The sequence below is a fragment of the Atractosteus spatula genome, chromosome 3 (assembly GCF_055471065.1).
Source record: "Atractosteus spatula isolate fAtrSpa1 chromosome 3, fAtrSpa1.hap1, whole genome shotgun sequence".
Lineage (NCBI taxonomy): Eukaryota > Metazoa > Chordata > Actinopteri > Semionotiformes > Lepisosteidae > Atractosteus > Atractosteus spatula.
Window position 1 is genome coordinate 20,114,823 of NC_142708.1, and position 26,201 is coordinate 20,141,023.

Below are 26,201 nucleotides of genomic sequence, written 5' to 3' on the forward strand. Positions count from 1 at the left end.
TACACATGGAGTAATACAGTTCAATAAGCCTATCCCTTATTTGCCAAGTCAGGCATTTGTGGGATGTGATTTATCATGAGCAAACCAAGCAAACTTGCACTGTATACTATATACTTTAAAAGTGATTTCAAAATCTCTACCAGAGTTTAATCTATCAAGCATAGTATTGAATTAAAGTTATTTAAATTAGGCTATTGATAGTATTGGTATTATTGTTGGTATTATTAAGTTTAAATTTGCTATTAAAAGCAGGTACAAGCAGCTTCAGAGACTGCCCTGTTTAATTTGTAAATTTCAACTCATCCATCAATTTATCTTTCAAATGTGGTTTGAAAAACAAACCCTATGAAATGCATCAGGCACAGTAGAAGACCTTGAGCAGCTGACTTAGATATATGAGTTTTCTGCCATATTGATTCATTTGCATCTATAGCTCTTAGAGTATTTCTGATTTTTATTTTTACTAAAGAAAGAAAGTTTTGTATGAAATCTGACCTGATTTGCCCATAGAGGGCATTTGTGAAGGTGTGAAAAGTAATTGTTTTACGTTTTTAGAATCGTAGCTGGTGACTGAAATGTTTGTAGTACAAGAATACATTGCTCTCAGGGAAGTTATTAAACAATGGTGTGGGTGGTTTGCAACAATGGTACCTTTTCGTGACATAGTACAGATTCAGTTTCAGGTCCCCATTTAGGTGCCCTGTCTCGATAGTTGCTGCACAGCCCAGCTGGAGATTAAAGAAATATGAAACTGAGCTCAGAAACTATGGCACTGCAAACTGCAGTACTGTACATTGCACAAGCAGTCCAAGCCTACTGTGAAGACTGAGAATGGCAAACTATTTTAGAAGGAGGAGCTTAGCTCTAAACAGTCAGGAGGCAGGTTACACATGCAAATCTATGGTTTGCAGAAGTATTGTACTACAATACACCAGCTTCCACCCTAGGGACGACATTCATTTTCACTTTGAAAAACAGTATTTCAGAAGAAAGGCACCAAAAGGTGCATACTGTATGTGTTAACTTGTGGGAGAGGACAGCATTTCTGGAACATTGAGCTATTATTTTTTAAAAGTTAAAAATGAGCAAAGGAATAGAAAATCCAGCCTTTAACAGTGAAGAGATGCACAAACCAGAAGAGCCCAGGGAAGAGGTGGAAGAGGAGCCTATAGAAGGTCCTTGTTCGTGGGGTGGCTTTACTCCACATTATTTACAGTGCTGCAACAACCCCAAAGGATTCCTAGTCTTTTATTGTCTGTTAGCAGTTGTTCAAGGTAAGAATATTTCACTGATAGCTAATGTTTACAGAAGAAACTTTGGTTTCATTCTGTAGGTGTCACTGCACTTGATAGCTCAATCCATTTATTTCTATTATTAATCGTGCTTGTCTGTTTCATCACAGTACTACTGTTGATCTACATTTTATGTTTTGCAAAGTTGCTTTCGGAGAGTTAAGGGCGTTCTTTGAAAGAGCGCTCTCTACATGTACAGTAATACAACATCTTCACATATTTTTGCTAGTGTACCATAGCTGTACCATAATTATCAGAAATGCAAGTTTAAATTCCATATCATTCTAGTGCTTTATTGCAAGTAGAATAAGCATTTATTGGCTATCCCTCACAACTCAGTGCAAAGGTGAATGATAAGGCCACTGTGAGTTCTGCACACTCTTTGACAGGTTGACAGATATTCTCTCTGGAGATATCAGGTTATATACAGCGTAAACTGATGATAGTGAGCAGAACATCTTTGACGCTGTTGCTTTGTTTTCTCCTTCTGATATCTACTAAAAATGCTGGGCTTTTCCCCAAATAATATTTCTCTGTCTGGTTGGGGGACCATGAATTTCCAACGGGTGAAATAGCTGTTGCATTTCTTCAGGTTTGCTTTTACTATATCTTTGAAATGCTTCTTCTGGCCTCCCCTGGTGGAATTGCCTTGGCTTAGCTGGGAGAAGACAACCTTCTTTTGAAGCCTGGAGTCTGACATCCAGATGACATGACCACCCAAAGGTGCTAAGAACAGATCAATTCAGTCCCAGTACAGGATTAATAGACCCAGCTTGTAACTAGAACCCAACCCTGTATACTGTATTTCACCACCAGGTGTAACATGGACACCGTATGATTTATGTGATACAGAACCTCAACTGTTTTCAACTCTATAAAATACTGTACATTACAGTATATACTGTATATTCACAATCACTATCTATAAATAATATATAAGTCAATCTGCATAGAAATATGACTGTTCTATGAATGTCACGATTCTGGGAATCTGGGTCATTAAGGCAACAACATCATTTTCCCCATACGTTTGGGTTGTTAATTTACTATTAGGACTTTTAAGTGTTATTGTTGTAGTAATCCATATTCTGACGACTATCTTTATCTCTCGTTCACATAGTCCAGAAGTTATTAAACTTCAAATACTGAACCAGCCCCCTTGCCTTATTGTTGTTATTATGATGTAACAATTACCTTACAATTCTTTTTTGACCTTTGCTAGTATTTCTAGATTTGAAGAAAGTCAGAACATTAAACATTGCGAGATAGCTGTTTTGTGTAAAACCACGAAACATCTGTTAAATACTATGTTATTAACACTTTATATCCTGAAGCTTAAAATTTGTAAATTAAATAGAAAAAAATACAATTCTTCTTTTATAATTGTGACTTTTTAAAATTTTTTAAGAATATTTTTTTATAGAACACACACAGAAAATTCACTATCATATACAATATAATGGCCATTGGTTGCATTACTGTTAGTCAATAAAATAAATTTACAGAGGATATCATGATGTCTTCACTTAGACATAACATTAGACTGTACCTAAGACTTAACAGAAGACTCAGTGATTTGTTTGAAGGTAGCAGAAGTTTACAACCAGTGTTACAACCATTTAATTATGTCCTATTCGCAACAGTATGATTTTCTTATCGTTATCACTGTACCACAGAAGCTTAGAACCATAAAGACTTACTGCAAAGCTATGCACGTTATTTATAAATGTACTGATATGTTCAAGGTTATAAAGAAAAGTGATATTTCCATCATTATTGTGCCTCATTGGAATGCAAGAATGAAATTCATGGTGTACTGTATATGTACTGATAAGGAGATGCTTCCGCATTAGAAGTAAGGTTGCCAGACAAAGCAGATGGCAAGAATGGGATGTGAATACAGAGAAAATAAAGGATGTTGTGTTTGGTGCTGAGTTTTATACTTGAATCAAATAAGAAACTGCTGAGATAGTGAAGGACAAACAATATGGTGCATAATTATCCGCAAAGTTAGGTAGCATGTTTTCCCACATGTATTTGCATGACTTATTAATATGTTTTGAATATGCGTCAACACCCAACATGTAACAAGCTCATAATAATTATAGAACCTTTTAGAACAGTTTGATTCCACTTTTTATGTGGTGAATGAAGGATCTGCGCCTGTGGCTGGAAGGTTGCCGGTTCGTATCCCACGGCCAGCAGACCCCTTTGGACCCTGAGCAAGGCCCTTAACCCCAACTGCTCCAGGGGCGTTGTATAAATGGCTGACCCTACGCTCTGACCCCAAGCTTCTCTCCCTGTCTCTGTGTCTGTGTTATCATGGAGAGCAAATTGGGGTACAGTATGTGAAAAGACAAATTCCTAATACAAGAAATTGTATATGGCCAATAAAGTGATCTTATATATCGGTTTAATCTGTGATTATCAATATATCCAAGTGTCTAAGCAGTATAAAACACAAATAAGCTAAACAAAGTTCTCTGTGTTTCAACAGGTTTTTTGGTTAATGGCTTGGTAAATATCAGCATATCTACAATTGAAAAGCGCTATGAGTTGAGTAGCACACTGACAGGAGTAATTGCCTCAACCTACGACATTGCCCTTGCTATTTTATGTTTATTTGTGTCGTTTTATGGAGCAAGAGGTCACAAACCACGTTGGATGGCTTTCTCTGCCTTTATGATGGGACTTGGAGCATTCGTGTTTTCCCTGCCACATTATAATTGTGGTTTATATAGGTTTGGTTCCAAAATAAAAGGTGAGATTCCCTTTGTAAAGAAAATGGTCTCCATTTAAAATTGCAAATTGTGTGTGATTTAATCTCAAAGTTCACCCCAGAAAAGTATTTTAATTATTAACCATAAACAAGGTTCTTGTCTCTCCCTTATAAGGTTATTATTGTTCCCTTATATTGGTGGTTGTACTGTTTTTAGTGACTAAGAATGTGAAAGTTATTTTAAGCAATGTCTGCCTTCTGGATGATCTCTTATTATTTTTTTGTCTCATTGATACATACATGAATGTTGTAATTGATGTATTTATAAATGGAATAGACTCAATTTCACTAGTGAGATACAAAAGAAAATGATCTGCTATTACACTTCATGACATTTTAAGTTTTTCTGACCTTAGACCTAAACTCAGGCAGTACATTAATTGTCTCTCTTTAAATTTCTGAATTTCTATAGAAATCATGACATTTTGTGTTTTAGTACATGGAAACTGGTCCATTAGAAAGTTGTTTGTTAAGAGTATTATCTGCATTTTTAGATGTAGGAATAATAGATTTAACAAAACCTTTTTTATGCAACTTGACTGTGAAATCATCAGATGAAACTTTTCACCAACAGCTGATGCATTGTTTTATTTTTTTAAGATACATGTCCAGCCCCTGTAAGCAACAGCAGCGAGAAGGGCTGTACTACCTCTGAACTGTCACCACTCTACAACTATCTGTATGTCTTTCTATTGGGTCAGCTGCTTATGGGCATTGGAGGAACTGCTATATACACACTGGGAACTGCTTACATTGATGACAGTGTTCCGTCAGAAAAGTCCTCACTTTACATTGGTAACTAACCAATATTTTGAGTTGAAAGCAAAACAGGGCTCATACAGTATACAAATTCTATGGCACAGACATAAAATGCGGATCACTGTAGGATCTACAAGCCTTGCCTTCAATAATGGTGTAATGTATTGCTATACTCAAAAACATTTCATAGTTAATGTATAGTAAAATAAAAAAAGTGTCTTTTGTCTTGAAAAATATTAAATATGTGCATTTGAGGCAATAATTTAGAAATAAAACCAGAATACTGTGCCTACCTTTGAGAAGTGCATTGGCCTTGCCATCAGAATTTTACCCTTGTGACTTAAACTTAAAAAAAAGACAGGGACCTCTGTCATACCAAGCTCCTGAGTTACATGTATATATATATATTTACAGTATCTACAGTTTTTGGCACTAACATGTTAAATGTGAATTATTTCTGTACTTCTATTATACTGCTCCTACTGCTATTGTACTAGATTCCACATACTGTATAAACCTCTATGGTCCTTAGAGGACTTTCTAAATGATTTATGTTAAAAGTAAATATTTAATTTGCTTTAATCGGGAATGTAAAATGCTCAGTTAATGTTTGATTGTTATTTCCCTTTAAGGGATAGCCTATGGCACTGCGGTCCTGGGTCCTGCTATAGGCTATATTATAGGAGGTCAGTTCCTGAATATCTACATTGATGTGAATAAAATACAAAAGTAAGTTATCGTGTAAAGTGCTGTTTCTACCCATCAATCATTTCTCTTTTCTGTTTGGTAAAATGATGTTTCATCTCACTTCTCTATTGAAGAATTAAATTCATATTTCAAGTTCCTTCTGTCTTCTATATTGTGAGGATCGGAGATCTTGAAGGACTTTTTAATATCAACAGTGAAATTAACTAAATTATGAATCATATGTTAATGAATATTTGATCAGTAATTAACTACAGAAATTGAATAAACTGCCAAGTTGAAGATTGTGGAAATTATTTGACACTAGAATATGTATAAAAATAAGATTGTGTAAGCTTTAGCCTATACATATTTTTAGTGTTGACCTTACCCCTGAAGATCCCCGCTGGTTAGGTGCTTGGTGGATTCCATTTTTGCTATCCTGGCCTATATCCTGGCTCCTAGTTATTCCTTTTTTGGGATTTCCTAAACATCTACCAGGTAAAATAATTCTATTCCTATGTATTTGTATAAATCTATGTTTGAGATGTTTAAAATATAAGGAAGAAAGATGTCACAGTTAATTTAAATTTTCCAGCCACCAGAATGTTTTTAATTGCAGGTGAGGAAAAGAAAATATATTGTGTTTTCCAAGCAGAATATAAATTTAATTACAGAAGGTTTAATCAGGTATTTCAAATATAAGGAAACAGAACAAAACCATTTTTGTAGCATTAAAGCATTTTTTTTCTAACCAAAGTTTATTTGATGACAAGATAAATAAACTATCCTAGTATTTCATTTTCCAAAATTACAATTTCCAATTCTCAGATATTAATTCTCAGAAGTACTGTAGTACCAGCCCGAGATCAGTCCTACTTGTTTTTTTATAAACTGTAAAAGTAATTAATGATAACTGGGCTTCCTGCACACATATTGTAAATACTTCCTTGTGGGAAATTGAGAAGAAGAGAGCCTATAGAGATATATCTACAGATATACAGTAATATACTGTACTTCCTCTCATTGCTCAGGTGACTGAGGATGGCATTCTTCACAGGTTTTTGGGGAATTGATTTATACCGGAACCACGATCTTGTCTCCACCATCCGTTGCTTGCTATTCTGTTACTTAATCTGATGTGTTTCTAAGCAAATTATTTAACAATAGAACCTAGAACTATTTATGGTTTTGTAAGGGGGACAGTTCAGTAGGTGGAAACAAGATGACCCGCCATCCTCAGTCTCCTGACCAATTAGAGGAAGGCAGCTGGTCAAGTGACGGTTAAAAACGGAAAGTGTGAGCTTCCAGGTGGGCCATGAGCTCTGAGAAAGAAAGCAGATCTTTTTATATGCCTGTACTCAATGGAGAATGAAAAAAGGAAGGAAGCCAACAACCAATGAGCCCAGGGTCACTGACTGAATCATTAGAAGAGAGTTAGGGAGAGATTTCTTGTTTTAGGAGAGGGTTAGAAGAAGTGCACTCAGAGTTAAAAAAAGAGCTGTTTTTTTCTGTATAGTTTTGACTATCATTTTCCCTGTACTGTAAATAAAAGGCTGCAGTTTATGTACTGTTCTTTGCAGGTGCGTTTATATATTTGTTTTCCCCGAGACTCACATTTTTAAGATGCCATTATGGCATATTGCCCCCAGTTATGCCATAATCTGTGTGGGTGGAATGGATACTCTCTTAGTAGCTTTACAATGAATTGCTGTTAATTTATACACTGTGGTTATTTATAAGCATTATTTGTGTTTGGATAGGAACTGCAAGAGTTCAGAGAGAGAAGGTTTCTCAGGCTCATCAGGATGGGAGTGAGAACATAGCCGTAAAAAAGAATTTTGGCAAAACATTCAAAGATTTTCCTTTGGCATTAGTGGTAAGCGTCAAAAGACCAACATTATTCTGCTCTATATCAACATGTAAGAATGTGTATGTAAGAATTCTGTGCATGTAAACGCACCTGGTATATTATAAACATTTGTTGAATCGTGCCCTAAAAAAAGGGAGTCTTTCTATTTGTTTTAGCTCCTGTTGAAGAATCCTGTGTTCATGTGTTTAAGTATAACGATCAGTATGGAGGGGTTTCTTATGACTGGACTGGCAACATTTATGCCTAAATACATTGAGAATCAGTATGGAACAACATCAAGCTCTGCAGCTACGCTTGGAGGTAAAGTATCATATGCATTTTGTTACTGCTCACAAAAGCATCTATAGAACTGAAAGTGAAATTCCACACAAAATATTGTACAGCACCACATACAGTATTAACAGATATCACATCATATTGTTTCTAAATTACCAATCTAGCATGACCCACCTGTACAGTAGGTTGAAACTGGGGACTTAAAAAGATACATTAATCTTAATTATCATCAGACCCTTCCTTCTTTTCTTACGATCTGCCCCCAATGGTGTCAAATTATGCAAATTATGCATATTGTATATGTAATAATCTAACGCTCATTGAGGTCTACACTAAAATCAAGAGAAAAGCTTTCATTCAGTCTGGACCCAGACCTGAAGGCTGAAAGTCAAACTACACTAAATGCTCCAGATAGCACCTGCACTAGCCTAGTTACTTTGAATCATCTGACTGAGTCACTTTTGTTACACTTTGCGTGTCAAGATGTGGACTCCCAGATGTCTTGCCGGTTTGTAAAGGTACAATATGGCACTGATAGAATTGCATGCTACAGACATGGTTCAATGAACAATTCTGTGCAAAAGATCTGTTTTCAAAGTTTAATTTACCAGTTATTTTTACACCTAATATGCTGTAACAGTGAATGTGTTATTTGGATTCCCATTGCACCTTTCCTGAAAATTGTAGTGATCCCACTGGAATTACCCATGCCCAGAATAAAAGATAAATGTAATGGATTAGTTCTACCATGAAAGAAATCAATTTTGGGTTACAATATTATTTGATAAGTGAATAGAAGCTTCTACCCGTCCAGACTATGTTAGTAACAATTAATGCATCTATGTTCTTAATTGTTATTCCAATTAACTTTTCTGAAATAACTTTCTAAAAGGTAATAGAATAGATAAGAGGAAGATCAAACCTATTTTTGTAGTCAAACTTTGTTTTAATTTCCATTGCTTTCCAGAATTCCATTGGTGACAGTAATTCCATAGATATCATAATGCATGGAGTTTTTTTTCTACCTCACGTAATGTAATGAACAGCCATCCCCAAGAAATGTATTTATGCCTGTGATAGAATTTTATTTGTATTTAGCTTACTATACATGACAAGAAAAGAATGTGTTGAATTGGTACAAAGCTGTGTCTTTTTTATAACCTGTTTAGATGATTCACAATGGAGGCATCACATAGCAACAAGGAAGAATAAAGTGGATTATTATTTTTAGAAATTATAATAAGAGGCTTGTACTCATATTAAATCTTGAATGCTGTGTTACCTAAATGGATCAATTGGAATTATTCTGGAGCTATTTCTAAGAGAATGTTGATATGGAAATAGTGAGAGAAAACATTCTAAAAGGATACTTATGATGGGGAGTTACACAATGATACTAGGTTATTGTATGCACTATATGCTGCATGTCATTTAGTGTTAGATTGATGTGATTTTTAGACTTTTATAATACTTGGCTTGGATTGTTTATAGACAATTTACAGTGATGTAAAACATTCATAACTGAGAGGACAGTACTATAGTATGTATGATTGTTTTTAGTTATATATTGCACCTTGAAAAGAAGGATTCCTTTCTTTCGTCATAGTTCGATTTGAGACGATGCTGTTTTGAGAGTCTCAGTAGTGAAGGAGTTAGATTGGAAGGGACATGCTATTGCTAGCTTATGTGGTGTCTACAGTAGATGTTCTCATAAAATGTGCAGTGCGCACTAAGATTTTTTTCTTCCTAATGAATAGTAAAAACACACTTTTACTTGGCCCACACTTATTGTGTCATTTAGTCGATTCTTATGATACGTTTTTGCATCGGACAGGGCCACTCACTTAAAAAAAACTTTGACAGGTGTTGACATCTGGGTAATCAGAGCTTACTTTTAGAATTGGTAAGACGGACACGTTTAACTTGAAGCAGACAAGGGGAAATATGAGGACTGAAGAAAGGCCAATGACTTCTCCCTGAGCGAATCCAACTTGCTGTTAATCATCCTCCTTCAGCATTACATGGAACTCAGCTCTTGGCTAAACTCAGCTGAATTAACCAAACGGAATCAGAACTATTTGATTGAGCAGATGGTGAGAGAAGCTAAATTTGAAAAGGAGATTAAATTCAAGATTGATTGCAAATTAATGGTAAAATCATGGAAAACAGAGATGGTTCAGGAGTACCAGAATAAAAACTGTAGCACAAGGGCCAACCAACTGTGCAGTTCTCTAAACTCGTGAATAAGGATTCCACTGTCATGGCCTCATCTCTCTCATGCCATGTGGAAAAACCAGGATGTGTAATAAACACTGTCAATCTATCGAGATAAGGTGAGAGGTCAAAGAGTTATGAGAAGCTGATAAGACAAACTTGGTTCTTTTAAAATATCTTTCACAACAAGAAATGCTTTACAGCAACAGGGAATAATCTACAATTAGGCTTTCACTGAAGTACTATCATTAGGTTCTGTAATGAGTAAAAGGAGTAAAAGCAGTAACTATTTGATACTTGTTACCTGAAAAATATTTTTTGTGTTTTCAAATCTTGCTTAGTTTTTCCATCGTCCTTCAGTGCTTAAGCCAGTAGTGAACTTGTACTTGTTTTGGTACTACCACACCGTTAATGCGTCGTTGCAATCACAAAGAGATCAGATCACAGTACTCATCTGCTGAAGGGGCACAACATATATATTGCTTCAATCAGATGTCACAATCATTTCATTCTATTTGAGCTTACCAGACTGATCTCAGAGAAAGTTACATTTGTTTATTTTTTTTGATAAAGCAATAGAAATTTTATTTTTTCAAACTGTGGTATGGCATATAAATCTGCGAACAGTAGTTGAAATAAAACATTCCTGCCGCATTACTTTTTTATGTGGGGGGGTATATATTGAGCACACTCACATACACACTGCAGCAATGGAACTAGATCTTTTTTATATAGAGATCATAACCTCGTGCCAAAGCTCTAATGATAAGGTCAGTGCCCTCAATCAAATAAGTAATTGCTGCATGAAAGCACAGAGAAAAATGGTTGCCCTTAGATCTTCATTGAAAGCTCCTCACCGTCAAATTAAGAAGGGCTACATAGTGCAGTTGTACACTGCCTGTATCGTTGGAACATAAAGTTTTACAAATGTGATTTAATAAATTCTTCTGCTGTGAGAAGAATCCTCCTACTGGATAAAGAGTGTTTTGTATGCTTATATTTGTTTTAAATTTTACACTACATCTGCTTATCAAATGAAATGTTAGCTTCCAAGCTGGAGCACATTTTGGTGCACTAGGTCCCACTTATAATGACTAATAATCCATCTTAACAATAGAAACAAAAACAAAGAACACAGCCATCATATACTGTACATTGTAATATCTATGATGGGCAGTTTCATATACAGTATGTATGAACACACTCATGTTTTTCTAAATAAAGGTGTTTAATCCAAAGTTGCTGAAGTCTGATTATTAAAATAAAAAGAACATTGCGAAACATTAGCTAATGTTAATAAGTTAACCATTGATATTCAGCAGTAATGTAAAATGGGTTGGTATAGTCCTAGGGTTAGTATGAGCACAGCTATATAGTATATAGTGTGAACACAGTATCTATATATGTTTTATTAATATCTGTAGAACATCAATCAACAGGTAATTGATGAATAATAGAAGATATAAAATCTCAATTAAATCTATTATTCTTAATTACCTCAACAAAAATATTCAGTACCAGAAAACAGATTTTGATTTCTACTAGAATTGTTCATGTACTGCAGGCTTTAACAAATTTCAGCTAACCAGACTCAATAATTGTGTCTTAAGTAAATGCACTCATAATTAACCTTCCAGACAGTGTATTTGGAAGATACATCTCTCTCCATACTCCTTCGTATGCACAGTTTCTTTTGGGGATTTTTTTCAAAAGAAATAGTGCAGGAGGAGGAACTTTAATCTGAAGTTAAAGTCTCCCTCTGCTTATGCAAGTTATTACAACTCTTGCATTTGCTAGTGACAGCTTCAAAAACATTGAAATGGTATCGTGCACATGCGTGGCACATCAGGAGGCTTGCTCTGATTTCCATAACAGAAACTACACTTGTCCCTACAGTGTAATTACTTATGTAAGCTCTGCAACACCACTACTTTCATCCTGATACTGCACAGACAGCTCTTGGGGGAAAGACTTTGAAGGCCTCATTGCTTTTCTTCTAGTTTCAAGTAATTAGAAATGTAGGCAAAAAATAATCTTTTACTTGGCAGACTTCTACTTCATAGATGCCGGCTCAGTAAAAAAGGTTCATTTGGAGGACCACGTTCTTACAACTGCAGTATGGTACTGAAAGGCAGAAGATGGCCACTCGAAGCATCCATTGAACCTTTTTTGATTTCTTTAACCCCTGAAAACTAAGCCAAGAAATAAACATTTGCCTTGAAATCAAGAACATAACGGCCATAAGCATTTTAAATCCTGCAGGTATTTTTCTAAATGTCGCATTAACTATTTCGTAGTAACAATGCCAGTTTTTCAACTTCTAATTCTCCAAGGAGACTTTAAAGCTGCCGGTGTGTATTAATGGAGTTTTTAATGAAAGTTCGGGAGGAATGAAAGCAGCCGAGCTCATTCGACACAGCTGCTGCAATTCTCACTAATCCTGACGTAAGCAACCGGTCTCCATATATATCAAACGTCACCCTCTCCTCTTCCTCGTTCGTTTTCTGCATCCCTCCTCCACCCCCTCTCCACCTTTGCAGCTACCCCATTGGTCGCATGGGGGGTCCTATCCTCCCCGTCCAACGGCCGGGAGGTTGGCCCTCAGCCAAGCGGGTTACGCCAAATCTCCACATCTCAATAAATTATTCTAATTTCTCCCAAGCTTTTGGCTGCCGTCATTCCTCGTGAAATCAGACTTTGGTATAAACTCCCAAAATGTAAAAGCTTTCTGTGGGAATCTGAAATGACTTCTGCCTTGGCATTTTGGTAGGAGCCCAGAGGATTTTTTCCTTTCTGGTATGGGAAAGAGATTTTCTTGGCATGAATCAAATCTACTGGCAAATCCTGCTTTCAGCAAGGATATACACAAACATATACTGAGTTTCTTCAGATATTCCACTCACATTCATGGAGAGACCTTCCACCCAGCACCATACCCTGAATCCTCTAATGAATACTTTATACATAATAACTGCACTGAGAGAAGAGTGATCTCTAATCATACAACACTGCTCATGCTAGACCCTCCTCATGAATGAATAAGAGATTTTGCTCAAATATGATCTTCAGAAAAAAGACAGTCCTTTCTTCCTTCATTAATATACTTTTTTTAAACTTCTGCAGGAAGTGTGCTAATTCCTGGAGCTGCAGTTGGTCAACTGCTGGGAGGTTTGGTGGTTTCTCATTTTAAACTGAAATGCAAAAGCATGATCCGCGTTGCAGTCGCCACATCCATTGCTTCACTCTTGCTGACAGTGCTTTTCATAAGCACTGAATGCCCAAACACTGCGTTTGGTGGCATTTCAGTTGGTTATAATGAGTAAGTACCTAGACAGAAGGAATAGTGAAAGTGGTAAGGAAATCTTCAGAATCTTCATGAAAGGGTTTGATGTCATTAGTGTAGAGTGCTGAGACAGAGAAGTAAAACAGGGAATAATATTGGAAACTGAGAGTTTGACAGTAAAAATGTTAAAACACAGAAATCTTTTTCTCTTTCGGTTTCAGTATACGCAGTATCGCATGTCATGGTAATTAGTATAGACAAAGGAATCCCTTCTATTTAAACTTGAAATAGAATGTCTAACAACAATGTTTAAGTATTTCAAAGATTTTAATGACACACTGTAAATAAAGGAGTCTTTTTCAAGACAGGAAACACTTTTTTACACAAAGAGTATAATAATAAGGTCAATAATAATAATAATAGTTTTTGTTTTGGTTGCTAGTAGCTAATTGACATAAGGTTCTTATCTAAATATGTTTCGAAACAAATATTCTCAACAAAATGGCTACATAGCTTGTTCCAAACTCCCTCAGCCCTTTGTAAAACAAGCATTTGTGGTTCTCTGAAACAAAATATCAAACATTGTTGGTTAATTAAAAACCTTGAGAATAAAACTTGACGAGCATTCACCACAGAAAGTGCTACAGACCAGTATGCAACATTTTCTATTTAATGTCCAATTAGATTTCATGCCTTGAACTGAGAGTGAACAGACTGACATACTACCGTACCTAAATGCTCATTCCTGTGAGACACAGAAAAGATCTCTTAAAAGTTTTCTAATAATAATACATATAAAATAATTATTAATTAATTTGAATAATAATAATTACAACTACAATGTCTGAGACCTCATGTATTTTTTGAGCTGTGCAAAATAAACAGCTACAATATAAAAATTTTACATTACATACTGATGCTAATGCCTATTACATATAAACATATATTTCTATATATTCCATCCTAAAACTAATGCAATGTTTTATTCTTCTCCATCTTTATGAAAGCGCTGTGTCATAAAAACATTAAATAAGTGCTAACATTCCCCTTGAGACACCACCGAAGAGTACTATGTTTCCTGAACAAACCCTGAGTAGTGTTCATGGATTAATACATTATTTGCAGACAAACAAGATGGAAATGTGTTGTCCTCACATTTGTTAATCAATTGTGTTTTTAAATAAATGTTAAATGCTACAAGTATCCGAACCCTTAAAAGCTGTCCTCAGTCTCTCATTCTATTGTAATTTTCCATTGATTAAAATCTGAAGTGGTTCACGTGACATTAATATATAACAACTCAGTGTAAGAGAAAATATCTGTATCCATGCAAAAAGCTAGGTGAGCACTTGACATGCTGATTGACACAGCAATATTGATCATTGTCAAAACGTGATAAAATAGGCAAAACTTAAATCCTGACAGGGAAAAAAATATATAACATGCGTTAAGGCCTTGCAAAATGTTCCTGGCATGTCTTTTGCCAGTATCAAAATGCACTGAAAAGGTTGTCACTTTGTTCCTTTTGTGCCATTAAAAAGTTCCTCCTCTAGATAACTTCTACTATGTCGGCTTCCACTAGCATAACTTAATTTGCATTTCTGAGAGCAGTGCCAGTTTTATTATCTGCCAAGCCCTGCAGCAAAACCTGTGTATAGAGGTCTCTGTTAAACACAATACCCTTGAGCAGTCACCACTGTCCCCTTACACCTCCTTACTGTGTTTGAGAAATACTTATTTCATTCCTTTAAAATTTTTGAAGCAACAAAGAAATTACAAACCTTACAATATCTTAAATAATGTCTTCTATTTTATCATAATGTAACAAAGTAGGGTCAACAAAAATAAAGGAAAAAAAGATCTGCACAACAAACTGAGAAGAACCCCATGGTTTTAAACGTGTTTCCTTGGATAATGAGTGAAGAGGACATATGGCTGACTACATTTCTTACTAAATCAGGCACTGTGGTCAGTCAGGTTACACACCATATAAAAATGTTAGCAGCAGTCAGACAACATTTATTCCACTTAAGGTAAAAAAAAATCATGAGTTTGCTTTATTAAGTTAATAAATAATTATTAATTATTTTTATGTCTTTCAATTCTTATTCAGCAGTGGAAAGACAGGAAACCTGACAGCCTCTTGTAATGCACTCTGCGGATGTGAGAACTCTAACTACAGTCCAGTCTGTGGAGAAAATGGGGTGCAGTTTTTCTCTGCATGCTTTGCAGGATGTAAGGATGAAATTCTTCAAGGGAGTTCCAAGGTACTCTTTCAGTCTAATATAATGTTAATCTTCTGAAATACGTATGAACTACGTGACCTGTAGAGACTGGCATCCCATCCAGGGTGTGTCTTGCCCTGCACCTGTGGCTCCCCTGCGACCCTGTATTGAAAGAACCAGTTAGAAAATGGATGGATGTATGGGATGGAAGAGCCCTTGAGCCTTTATTATTTCTCCCTGTGCGTGTACAGGATTAGTCATTGTGACAAGAAGTACTGTAAATACGCAATTGTTGAGTCCAAATTGAAAGGGCAGAGTACAAACTGAAAATAACAAATTCAAAACTATTTTTTATAGAATCCATGCCTTTCAGATCAATAATGTCCGGTAGTCTTTTAACACCTTATCTAAACCACTGTCCCCTCTTTCCCCTCACAGAAATAACAAGTATACTTACAGTAACATACAGTATGTAATCTGGGTATTCAATTTTAAATGTATGGACAATACACTTCAGAAGTGGTTATATGCAACTACTTCACATTTGATACATTGTCAAATGTGTCTAAAATACATCATAGGGTACACATTTTGGGACACACAATACGTCTGAGCAGCACTAATTTAGAGACAACATCTCAGTGACAGTCTTAACTTGGTAATTTACCTGTTGTATACAGGAAGGAATTTCACTTGTGTACGAGTATCAGTTGTGAATGAGTTTCAATTCTTATTTACTGCATGATTTTTCTCATCTCATGCTAAATACAGTACATGTAATGTAACAGTAAATACATGCTGAAATAATAAAACCTTCTGACCTCTATACATTTTAGAGATATTAATGCTATTATACCATGATTTTGGCATGTACATACTGCATAGTATATTAACAGACCAAATAAGCTAATGCTCAGTATTAGACTAAATATATTTGGTATTACATTATAAATTCATAATTCATCCAACACAGAATAATTTCCTTCCCTTGTTCTTCAGCTATTTATAAAAAAATCCATTAACATAATTACATTTTTTTTTCTCTTCCCATAAGGTTTATTATAACTGCACTTGCATTGGATTTACAAATACTTCCATCTCTGAAAATTATGCCAAAGCATATGGAGGGAAGTGTGAAACAAAGTGCAGCTCCAAGCCTGTTTTTATTGGATTAAGCCTGCTTTTTGCTATTTTCACCTTCTTCGGATCAACTCCCATTACTACAGCTACCTTGAGGTATGGTCTATCACCTGCTTAATGTTAAATATAAATACTGTGTTATTTACTTAATTGTCTTGTTTTTGTTCTATTTGCTTTGCATGTCTTCTGGGGCTCTAAATGTAACTTGCTTTGAAAGTACTAATACATAACATTCAGATACAAATAGAGCAAACAGCGGTACAACACTTGTTTTTTAAGCAAATAAGAAGGAATGGTTTACTATGTACTTGAAGAGTGAATCTAATACCAGGGATTTGTACAATATCCTACAGTAGATTATACATATTGTAACACCAATATCTACAATGCAGTATTATACAGTATTACTGAATATGGACATTAAATAAATTCCCTTGTGAAACTTTTGTCATTTAGCCCAAGAAAAATCCATCCATCCAGTTTTTATCTGCTTCATTCAATTCTGAGTCGTAAGGGCCTATCCCAGAAAGCAGCAAACACAAGGCAGGATACACCCTAGATTGGAATGCCAACCCATCATAGGGCAGACACACACATACATCCCAACTTTCCCAGAAGACAATTAACCTTCCAGCATGTCTTTGGACTGTGGGAGGAAACCCACATGAACATGGGGAGAACATACAAACTCCACACAGATAGCACCCCAGGTCTGGAATTGAACACAGGGCTCCAGTGCTGCAAGGCAGCAATGCTAACCACTGTGCCATCTAAGTAAAATGAAATAAAGAAAATGTTACTAAAAAGGAGTATTAATACACCTAAATTTTATCATCAGTTTATAATAATTTTAAAAGAAATAGTTCCACTTGGCTACACTTCAATGGTAACTCATCAAGATTAAAAATTAATTTCAATAAATCAACAATCAAATAATTGTTTTACACATAGATTTACACTGTATTGCTAATTCAAACACATTTCCCTTTAAATGGATACATTATTGATTCTGTTGAGCTGTCTGTAAAGTGGTAATGTCAATTTCTGTGTAATAAAATCAAAATGTGTAATAAAAAAAGATACTAAAAACTTTTGATTTTGAACATTTAGATGTGTGCCACCAACACAGCGTCCTTTTGCTCTGGGAATTCAGTCAGTCCTCTTAAGGATATTTGGTGAGTACAACACATGTTAGTTTTTATAATATAATTGAAAAAGTAACCTAAAGAGTTCTAAAGGAAATTTGTAATTCCCTCAATTATCATATAAGTGTATGTACTGTATACTACTAATAATAACAACAGAAATTTTCATGTCCATGGGTACTTTTCAAGAAACTCAAAGTGCTGTGCAATAGTAGCATCCATGTAATGCACAAAAACAATAGTAAAAAGTACAGAAAAAACAGAGCACATTTACCTACTAAAACCAACATAACGATTCATCCATTTGCAAAAATAGTTCCAATACAATGTTGTAGGGGAGCTGGAGCTTATCCTAGCAAACAACAGGTGCAAGGTAGGATACACCCTCAATGGGATGCCAGTTCATCACAGAATACACACAGACACGCACACACTTACTGTACATCAGAGCCAGTTCTCCCAGAAAGTCATTACCCTACCAGAATGTCTTTAGACTGTGAGAGGAAACCCACACAAACACGGGGAGACAATACAAAGTCAACTCAGACAGCACCCCTGGAGTGCAAGGCAGCATTGCTAACCACTGTGGAACCATGTTACTCCAGTATGAAGATAATAATACTAAATTATGCACTAAAATTATTTTTGCTTGGCGTTCTTAATTGGTCAATATCTTAAAGGATTTCCTAAATTATACAAATTTGATTAAAGATGACCTTAAAAATAAATGGATTGGGGCACCCGAGGACAATTGCTCGAGAGTATCTAGGATTGTGAGTCCGGCACTAATTCTTTCTTTAATTCATAGACTTCCTCTGTCATGTCATTAGTAGCTGGTGCCCGTGTTTGTAGAGTAGCCACTCCAATTTCTTAGTAATGTATGATTTTTTTTTCATAATAGCTACCTTTCTTGCTGTTGCCCAGAGATCCTGTCTCTTTATGAGCCTGAAATGCAGAAGTAAATGCATTATATTTCGTCATCTAATGAAACTAACAAACAGTGGTCATACTATACAGCGAGAAATCCCATTATTTCTTGATTTTAAATGGAGAATCTATAATATGAATATATCAATCTAAATTAACAATTAAAGCCTGTGGGATATTTTATTATGCAGAAAAATATTTCGGTAGCTGTTTCTGAATTGATGACAAGTGTGCCACAAACGTAAAAAATTGTCCAAATTTCATGGAATGTCATTTGGTGTAAAGATATTTTAATGCAAGTGCATCCCAGTACTATAAAAACTATATATCATTGAATTCTTGTTGTACACCAAACTAATATAATTTCCTAGCAACTGTTTCTCCTCTGTAGGCTTGTGTTCGGACAACCAGTAGTGTTAATGACTGTCTTTGTCATGACAAACACCTTACCATCCCACCGAGATAGGATGGAACCTTCATCTTGAACACTTCTAAAGCAGGATTCAATTGACAAAAGCAACAATGAATGATACAAGAGCTCAAATTTACTTGGCTTCAGGGATGTCTGGCTGGTCATGTGAGCAAAAAAGTTGAAAAACTCTTCCGCTAAATCAAAGGATTGCTGGATTGATGATGCCATAGGGAGTCTAAAGGCTGCTATTTACATTTTAGGACCAGTGATTTGAGGGATCTGGGTTTTGTTCTTTTCTTACACTTTTAAACTCTAATCCTTGGAACTTGTTACAAGTCTATAGTCAGGCAGTCTTGCTGTCAGACACAACGTGGAGAACATTGTTCTCCCCCCCCGTTAGTGCAACCTGGCAGACAGTTTATGTTTCAACACAATACTTGCCCCAGTACAGAGTTACACAGGAATTTTTTCATGTACAAAATTTTTAACAGCAACACTCCCAACCACAAACCATGGCAACACCCTGAAACATAACCACAATTGTTGCAATCCATACAGCCTCACTGTACAGATCTCTCACAACTATTTGTGAGGTGTCTTTGTTGGTTGGTTCCTCACAATCGTCAGGCATGAGCTTACTTACAGACAGGACTCAGAGGGTGAGAGTCAGCAATGTTTTGTCTGTGTTCTTCCACAGGTTCCCTCCAGGGTTGTCACTGTTGCTTTTTGTTCATTCTGTACACAAATAATTGTCAGACATCACCACTAAAGGCACATTATTACATTTGCAGATGGTTCTGTTATTAGGCTGTTGCAAAAACATGAGTGAAGCTATGGACCAGTTGTAGATAAGTTTGCCACTTGGTGGGAACAAAAGGTTTTGAAGTTGAAAGTCTCTGAGACCAAAGACATGGCAATTGATTTCAGGAAGAACCCACAGAACCCCACTCTTCAGGGGTCAATCAGTGTAGATGGTAGATAGACAAGTATTTGGTGACTATTTTGGACTGCAAGTTACATTTTGAAGTAAACATTTGATTCAGGCAACAGAATCTGTTTTCTTATGGAAGCTTAAACATTTTAAGGTTGATATCTTGTTGTTGATCACGTTTCATCAGTCTTTTGTCCATGTATATGTGTATTGTTTGTAGGTTTCCTTTATACTGTATTGTCTGCTGCTGTAAAACAAATTGACCTCTTTCTCTCACAAGACGGTCACACCTGTTACTAGGCAACAATGACCCCTTCATATTTCACAACAGCTATTGCATCGCTGAGTAAATCATACCATTGAAAATTCTGGGCGTTTCCTCTGCTTGCCAGGTAGAACCAAGCACATAAATTTGAAATATGAAGTTCATGGGGTCATAAAATAGTTTCACTAACAAGTGGAGTTTTTTTACCTCCCAGCAGATTACATTTATAAATGATAAAAATGAAGTGTTTACTGATGTTCTTATTATTGTGTAAATATTGTATGTGACACCTCAGGAAGTGCAAAGCCGCTGTTTCTGAGGTGCATTGAGTTATGCAACTTTTTCAAAATTCTTCTGACATATGAAATATAAAAAATAGGATCATCATGAACCCAGTACTTTATTTTATACACTTCTAGTCAGCCCATTTCAAAGTTTGATTTTTGGGAGGAAGAAAATGTTTTGTCCAGCACATTTCGTTCCTTTCATTCAAATTTTCAAAGCATTTCTACTGTAAATCATCACACTGATGTACTCAAGCAAATCTGCTGTATACCTTGCATTCTGCTTTTGATAAAGAATTACTGAAAACATATTTCTGCAATAATTATATTCATGCACTATATTTTTGTAATAAACCCTATTTTATTGTTGTTTATAGATATCAGGAAATTTAACTGATAAACTAGCATCATAACATACCAAATGCTATAAATTCTGCTAAAATGTCATGATCTCTGATGTACACATTATGTCATTTGCACATGTCCCTATACAGTAAAGCATTATGCATGTGATTATAATGTCTTGTGAAGTAGTTATGAAGGGATTATGAAGCCATTTATCAGCCACATTTAAATAATTACTGTTTAAAATAATAACAGCAAACATAATAGTTAGTCATTTTGTGTTTTGTTCTTTTGATTGATAACATGTTCTTATCATACCATACTGTAGGTACAATCCCCGGACCTGTGATTTTAGGTGCTGCCATGGACTATTCTTGTACCCAATGGGATGTAAACTCTTGTGGAACTAAAGGTGCATGCTGGATCTATGACAACAGCAAAATAGCTTATTCTTTTACATTTATGTGTGAGTAGTTTTTATGTAATTCCTCAAAAATAATAATAGCAATAATAATAGCATTTCACTGAAGAGAATGTTAGACTTGTACTTGCCTGTGTAGTACTGTATATTATTATAGTAATACCACACTATATAGCATTATTATATTGAGTAGTATAGTCCTACAGTATATGCATGGACTTTGTATGTCCTCCCCATGATCAAGCCATAAGTCCTCCTGTTGCCCACTGTGACTGGAGTTACTGTAGATATCCTTCTCATAGGTCATAGAATAACTGAATTAGTTGTTTTTTTTCCTTGAAAAGGTCTGTGTGCTTTTACATATGGTATTAGGTTGCCTTCTGGATTCTTCTGGCTCAAAGGACAAACAGGGTAGAGATAGTCAGGATGGCAGAGAGTGTCGCCTGATCATCTGGGCCAAGAAGAATTAGAAAGTGGTGCCAAAAGTCTGGTGGGTGCAAAGGAATGAGATTGGTCTGCTGCATTTAAAAAATTTTTACTTACATTCACTACCTGTTTCTTCACTCTTCAATGCAAAAAGAGACCTCCTAAATATGTTATTTCAATACATACTTGAGTCCATATTAGTACACACTGTGAAATGCCGTAAATGTTTTAGACATCTATGGTTAATTTGATTTGTGTGGTCATTATTGAAAAGGAATAACATGTAAATATACTGCCCCCTAGTAGTGATTCTAATAAAGTTTCTTTTCTTGTCTAGGTGCAGTGTGCAAGTCGATGACTATTATTTTTAACTCAGTGGCATTATACCTCTACAAGCCTCCAAAAGAAAAAGTTGCTTTTACACAAATGGAGGAGACGGCTTTATCTTGACTTACAACTGGTCTGACTAGATGTAAATAAGCAATGTGGTCAGAAATGCAAAGTATGCTATCTAGTTCTAGGCGTTAGCATTTCTACCCAGAAATATGATAAGACTGATGTTGACTGAATCTTTTTATGAGGGCTATGAATGTAAAGGACACTTTCAAGGAAATATTCCAAACAACTAAGGTATGTAAAATTCATAGACTGACTGCACATTATTATGAAATGCTGCAATATAAACATATAAAGTATTCTGAATATACAAATTCACTATTCAACAAATGAAACTGCAGTATATACTGTACAGTGTTTTAAGCATTTTAATTCTAGTGACTCAGAAAAAAAATATTACTTAACATGTCTCCTTCCACCTGATTTCATGGAATACTGTATTGTACATAATTATGTTTTGCACCATATTATGTTAAGAATATAATTATTCAGGTGGGTAGCTGCGTCAGCATGCGTAGGCTGCAAAGGAACAAGTAAGACAAGCCTTGTCTCTCTCACACCTGAAGAAGGCTCCACGGCCGAAACGTTGTGTTTTCTCTCTTCTTTTTTTCAGCATGGAATAAACCTATTACTTGTTCCTTTGCAGAATATAATTATGCCTTTTAAATAGGCAAATGAGCTTTACAGCAAAACTACAGTGATCAGTATCCCTATCGAGCGATGACACTGAAATGTTTAACTTCTTAATTGTCTTGCTTTCTCTCAAAGCACAGCTTTCCTAAGGTTCTGTTGAATTACTCATTCACACAATGTAGTTTACCAGTCCATTTGACATGATATCTTTTAATATTAATATAAATATCACTAAACAGGATATTAATATAAAATTAGCTACTAAATTAAAATATATTTTTTGTGTTTAATGGTCTTTGTTATGAGCAAATTAATTGCTGGTACTGATTCTTTGGTTAAAATGAGTAAAAAAGTCTTAAAAGAAAGGAATGTGTCTGGTCTGTAAAGGAATCTAGTAAGTAACAGAAAATCATGTTTGCATAGATTCACACAGTTTTACAAAATAGGTTAATAGTTTAAATATGTTAAAATACCTTGCATTGAAATTAAACCATTCCATGCAATAGTTGTAAAAAGACTACAAAGCATTTTATCTATCTAATATTAAGATTACAAACCTGTACCACTTTTAATCAATGTCTGAAAGTTTCTTACTTTTTAAATTATATAGTATATGTATACACAATACACTATTTCAAAAATACCATCATATCATGTGTTGACCTCAAGTGTAATTAATACAAGTAGAAATACTGTAGCTATGGTCTTTAACAGGAGGTAAGAACACTTGACATTGGAGACATTGCATACCTTTTCTCCCACATAAAGGAAAATTCAGGTATTTCACTGACAAAGAACCAGAAAACAAAAATGATGTACAGTATACTTGGATAACACTATGTCTAGTATGTCAACTGTAAGCCAAAAAAGAGCGTATTTTTGTATTATTTTTTAATGTAATATATTTGTGTTATTCTCATATTATTTATAAGTATCTGTTATTAGTCTTCCCTTCTCTTCTGATCTTTTTGGAAAAGCTTATACTTGTTTTGTTTCTAAGGACAAAGTGTGGAAGACCTATACATAGTTAAAAAATACTTATTGTTGAGCACTTACCTAAAACAGAACCAATCATACAACCAAATTGTAATACTGGCAACAAACACAGAAAAGTGGTAATGAGAATAATCTGAATGGCATTTTTTTAAGGTCACTTTATCGGCCATATATATTTTGTTGTATTAGGAATTTGTCTTTTTTCACATACGCCAACTTGCTCTCTGTGAGACACACAGACAGGGAGAGAAGCTTGGGGTCAGAGGGCAGGGTCAGCCATTCATACGGCGCCCCTGGAGCAGCTGGGGTTAAGGGCCTTGCTCAGAGGCCCAACGGAGTCAGATTCCTCTGCCGACCGCTGGATACAAACCGGCAACCTTCCAGCCACAGGCGCAGATCCTGAGCCACAGAACCACCGCTCCACATAGCTTTACTCTGCATAGCTGTTCTCACCAGGTAGTAGAAAGGACCTAGGGAGGGTGAAGGTCCTGACTAACAGAGACCAGCCAGTACAGGGTGGGAACCTGAGACCACAGACCAGGATGGGGAAAAATGCAACAGTCACACACGTAGACTCACATAACATGTACACAAACCCCCGTCCTTCCTCCCGAGTCAAAAAAGTTAACAATGTTCCTGAGAGTTCCCAACTATCCCAGACTAGTTCCAATCTATCTCTATTAAAAACAGAGAAGCACCTGAAAAAATGTCATCCACACTGGTGACCAAAATCAGGGATTTACTCTGCTGGAGTCTGTGAACTCTGCACGAAGAAAATGCTGGGAGAATGTCACTGCAGATTTTAAATTTCGCTCACTCTATTTGTAAAGCCTGGGATCTGCCCTGGAATCAAGGTACCCTGAAACCAAACGAGCAGCAACAAAAATAACAGCAAATACTGTGGTTTATAATTATACTAATATTTCCCACCTGTTGTGTTGCTCAAAGACACCAAAGGACAACCTCATTAATTAATCAAGCAATCTGGAAACACATTACCATTGTCTAAAAAGTGGTCAAAAAAGACTATTGCAAGCAACATACTGTACATGTATCTAGCAAGACTGTACACCTTTGCTAACATACACACAGTTTATAAGGTATGATGGCCTGTGTCTCAGGTTTGCAAAATGAAACTACTATGCATGCTGTAAAGAGCAAAAATGTACATGAAGCTTTACCATCATATAAAACACACAAAATCTTAAAAATATAGAAGCAAGCCAAAGTCATTGTGATTCTAAGACCCAGAAAGCCACAAGACCTGACATCCAGCTACAGCTGTCGTAGTACAGATTCCTGTGGTACTCCACTTATCACATCACTCCACTCTGAGCATGCACCCTTTACCTTAATGCTTTTTCTTTCCACCAATTCTCAATCCAAACACATATATTTCCCGAATACCTACTATAGAATAAATACAACATATTGTTTGTGTGTGTCTGCATCTGTGTGTGTTTCTTCAAATAATTCTAACGAGTTACTTAAAAGAGACCAATGTTGGCCCTACTCTAAGATCTAGTGTCCTTTTAATTAATCCTTAGTTGTAACTGTTAACGTTATCTTACATGTAAATGAAGTCAGCGTTATTGGTTAACAATCACTTGGTTCATTTCTGTCACCCTTTATGGATGGGTACTACATTAGCAATTCTCCAGTCAAAGGGTACTGCTTTGTCTTGAGCTACTATTAAAAAACATTTTATCGCTGGCTTATAGATCCAGTAAAACTTCTTGTTTCTTTAAGTACAATTGTTAGGAGACCATTGAGCCCTGGAATTTAATTTACGTTGAGTGCTTCTGGTACCTGAAACACTTTCACTTCTATGTTAATATTTTTTAAATAAAGAACACTGCCTGCCCACAGCCTGAGGTATTTTGTTGACTTCTTTCTCAGTGAACGCCAGAGTAAAATAAGCATTTAGTACATCAACCATTTCCTATTCTTGTCCCATATACATTTTACCTCTTCCTTTACAATTCTTCTGCTGCTCTAGTGCTGAAAAACATATTTTATTGTTTATTGTAACATTAATTGCAATAGTCCTTTACATCTCTCTCTTGACATTGCTAATATCTTTTTTTTACCACTGCCCGCAATTCATTGGGAAGGATGACAACAACCAAGGACTCTATTACTCTAACTTGTAATTCTTCATGATGCCACGTCTCAAAAAAACTACAAATACTGTAGAAAGCTGCTCTCTCTTGCTCGCATTCATCTTTCTGCATCACTCCTCCACCCCATCTCCATCTTTTCAGCTACTGTATCTCTTGGTAAACAGGTCTCTCTGTGTGGGTGTGTTAACTTAGAGGTAGTTGACCCTCAGCCAATTGGATTAAGCCAAAATTTTGTTTGCTTAATTCCTCAATAAATATTACTAAATGTATTTTCGTATTGGGTGATGTCAGGTTTTGTCATTAAATCATTTTATGAACAGATTTCTTTTCCTTATATTTATCCTACCTTATGCGCCGAAATATTATTGATAC

General features: G+C 35.7%; 1 protein-coding gene across 1 annotated transcript; it reads left to right on the forward strand.

Annotated features, from left to right (window-relative positions):
• Positions 1-979: 979 nt before the first annotated feature.
• On the forward strand, positions 980-22,957 carry LOC148837544 (solute carrier organic anion transporter family member 4C1-like). Its single transcript, XM_088911475.1, has 13 exons — positions 980-1,274; positions 3,790-4,053; positions 4,672-4,866; positions 5,463-5,559; positions 5,894-6,015; positions 7,278-7,393; positions 7,543-7,687; positions 13,001-13,196; positions 15,274-15,427; positions 16,440-16,621; positions 17,636-17,700; positions 21,163-21,300; positions 22,019-22,957. Exons 1-13 carry the CDS (start codon positions 1,082-1,084, stop codon positions 22,129-22,131), a joined length of 1,980 nt encoding a protein of 659 aa, XP_088767601.1. The 5' UTR covers positions 980-1,081; the 3' UTR covers positions 22,132-22,957.
• Positions 22,958-26,201: the final 3,244 nt, after the last annotated feature.

What these genes read in the sequence shown, in the direction of transcription:
- LOC148837544 (XM_088911475.1), top strand. Translation starts at nt 1,082, where the DNA reads ATGAGCAAAGGAATAGAAAATCCAGCCTTTAACAGTGAAGAGATGCAC. An exon ending in AAAGTCCTCACTTTACATTG is followed by an intron (nt 4,867 to 5,462) that starts GTAACTAACCAA and finishes TTTCCCTTTAAG; the next exon opens with GGATAGCCTATGGCACTGCG. An exon ending in ATTACTACAGCTACCTTGAG is followed by an intron (nt 16,622 to 17,635) that starts GTATGGTCTATC and finishes TTGAACATTTAG; the next exon opens with ATGTGTGCCACCAACACAGC.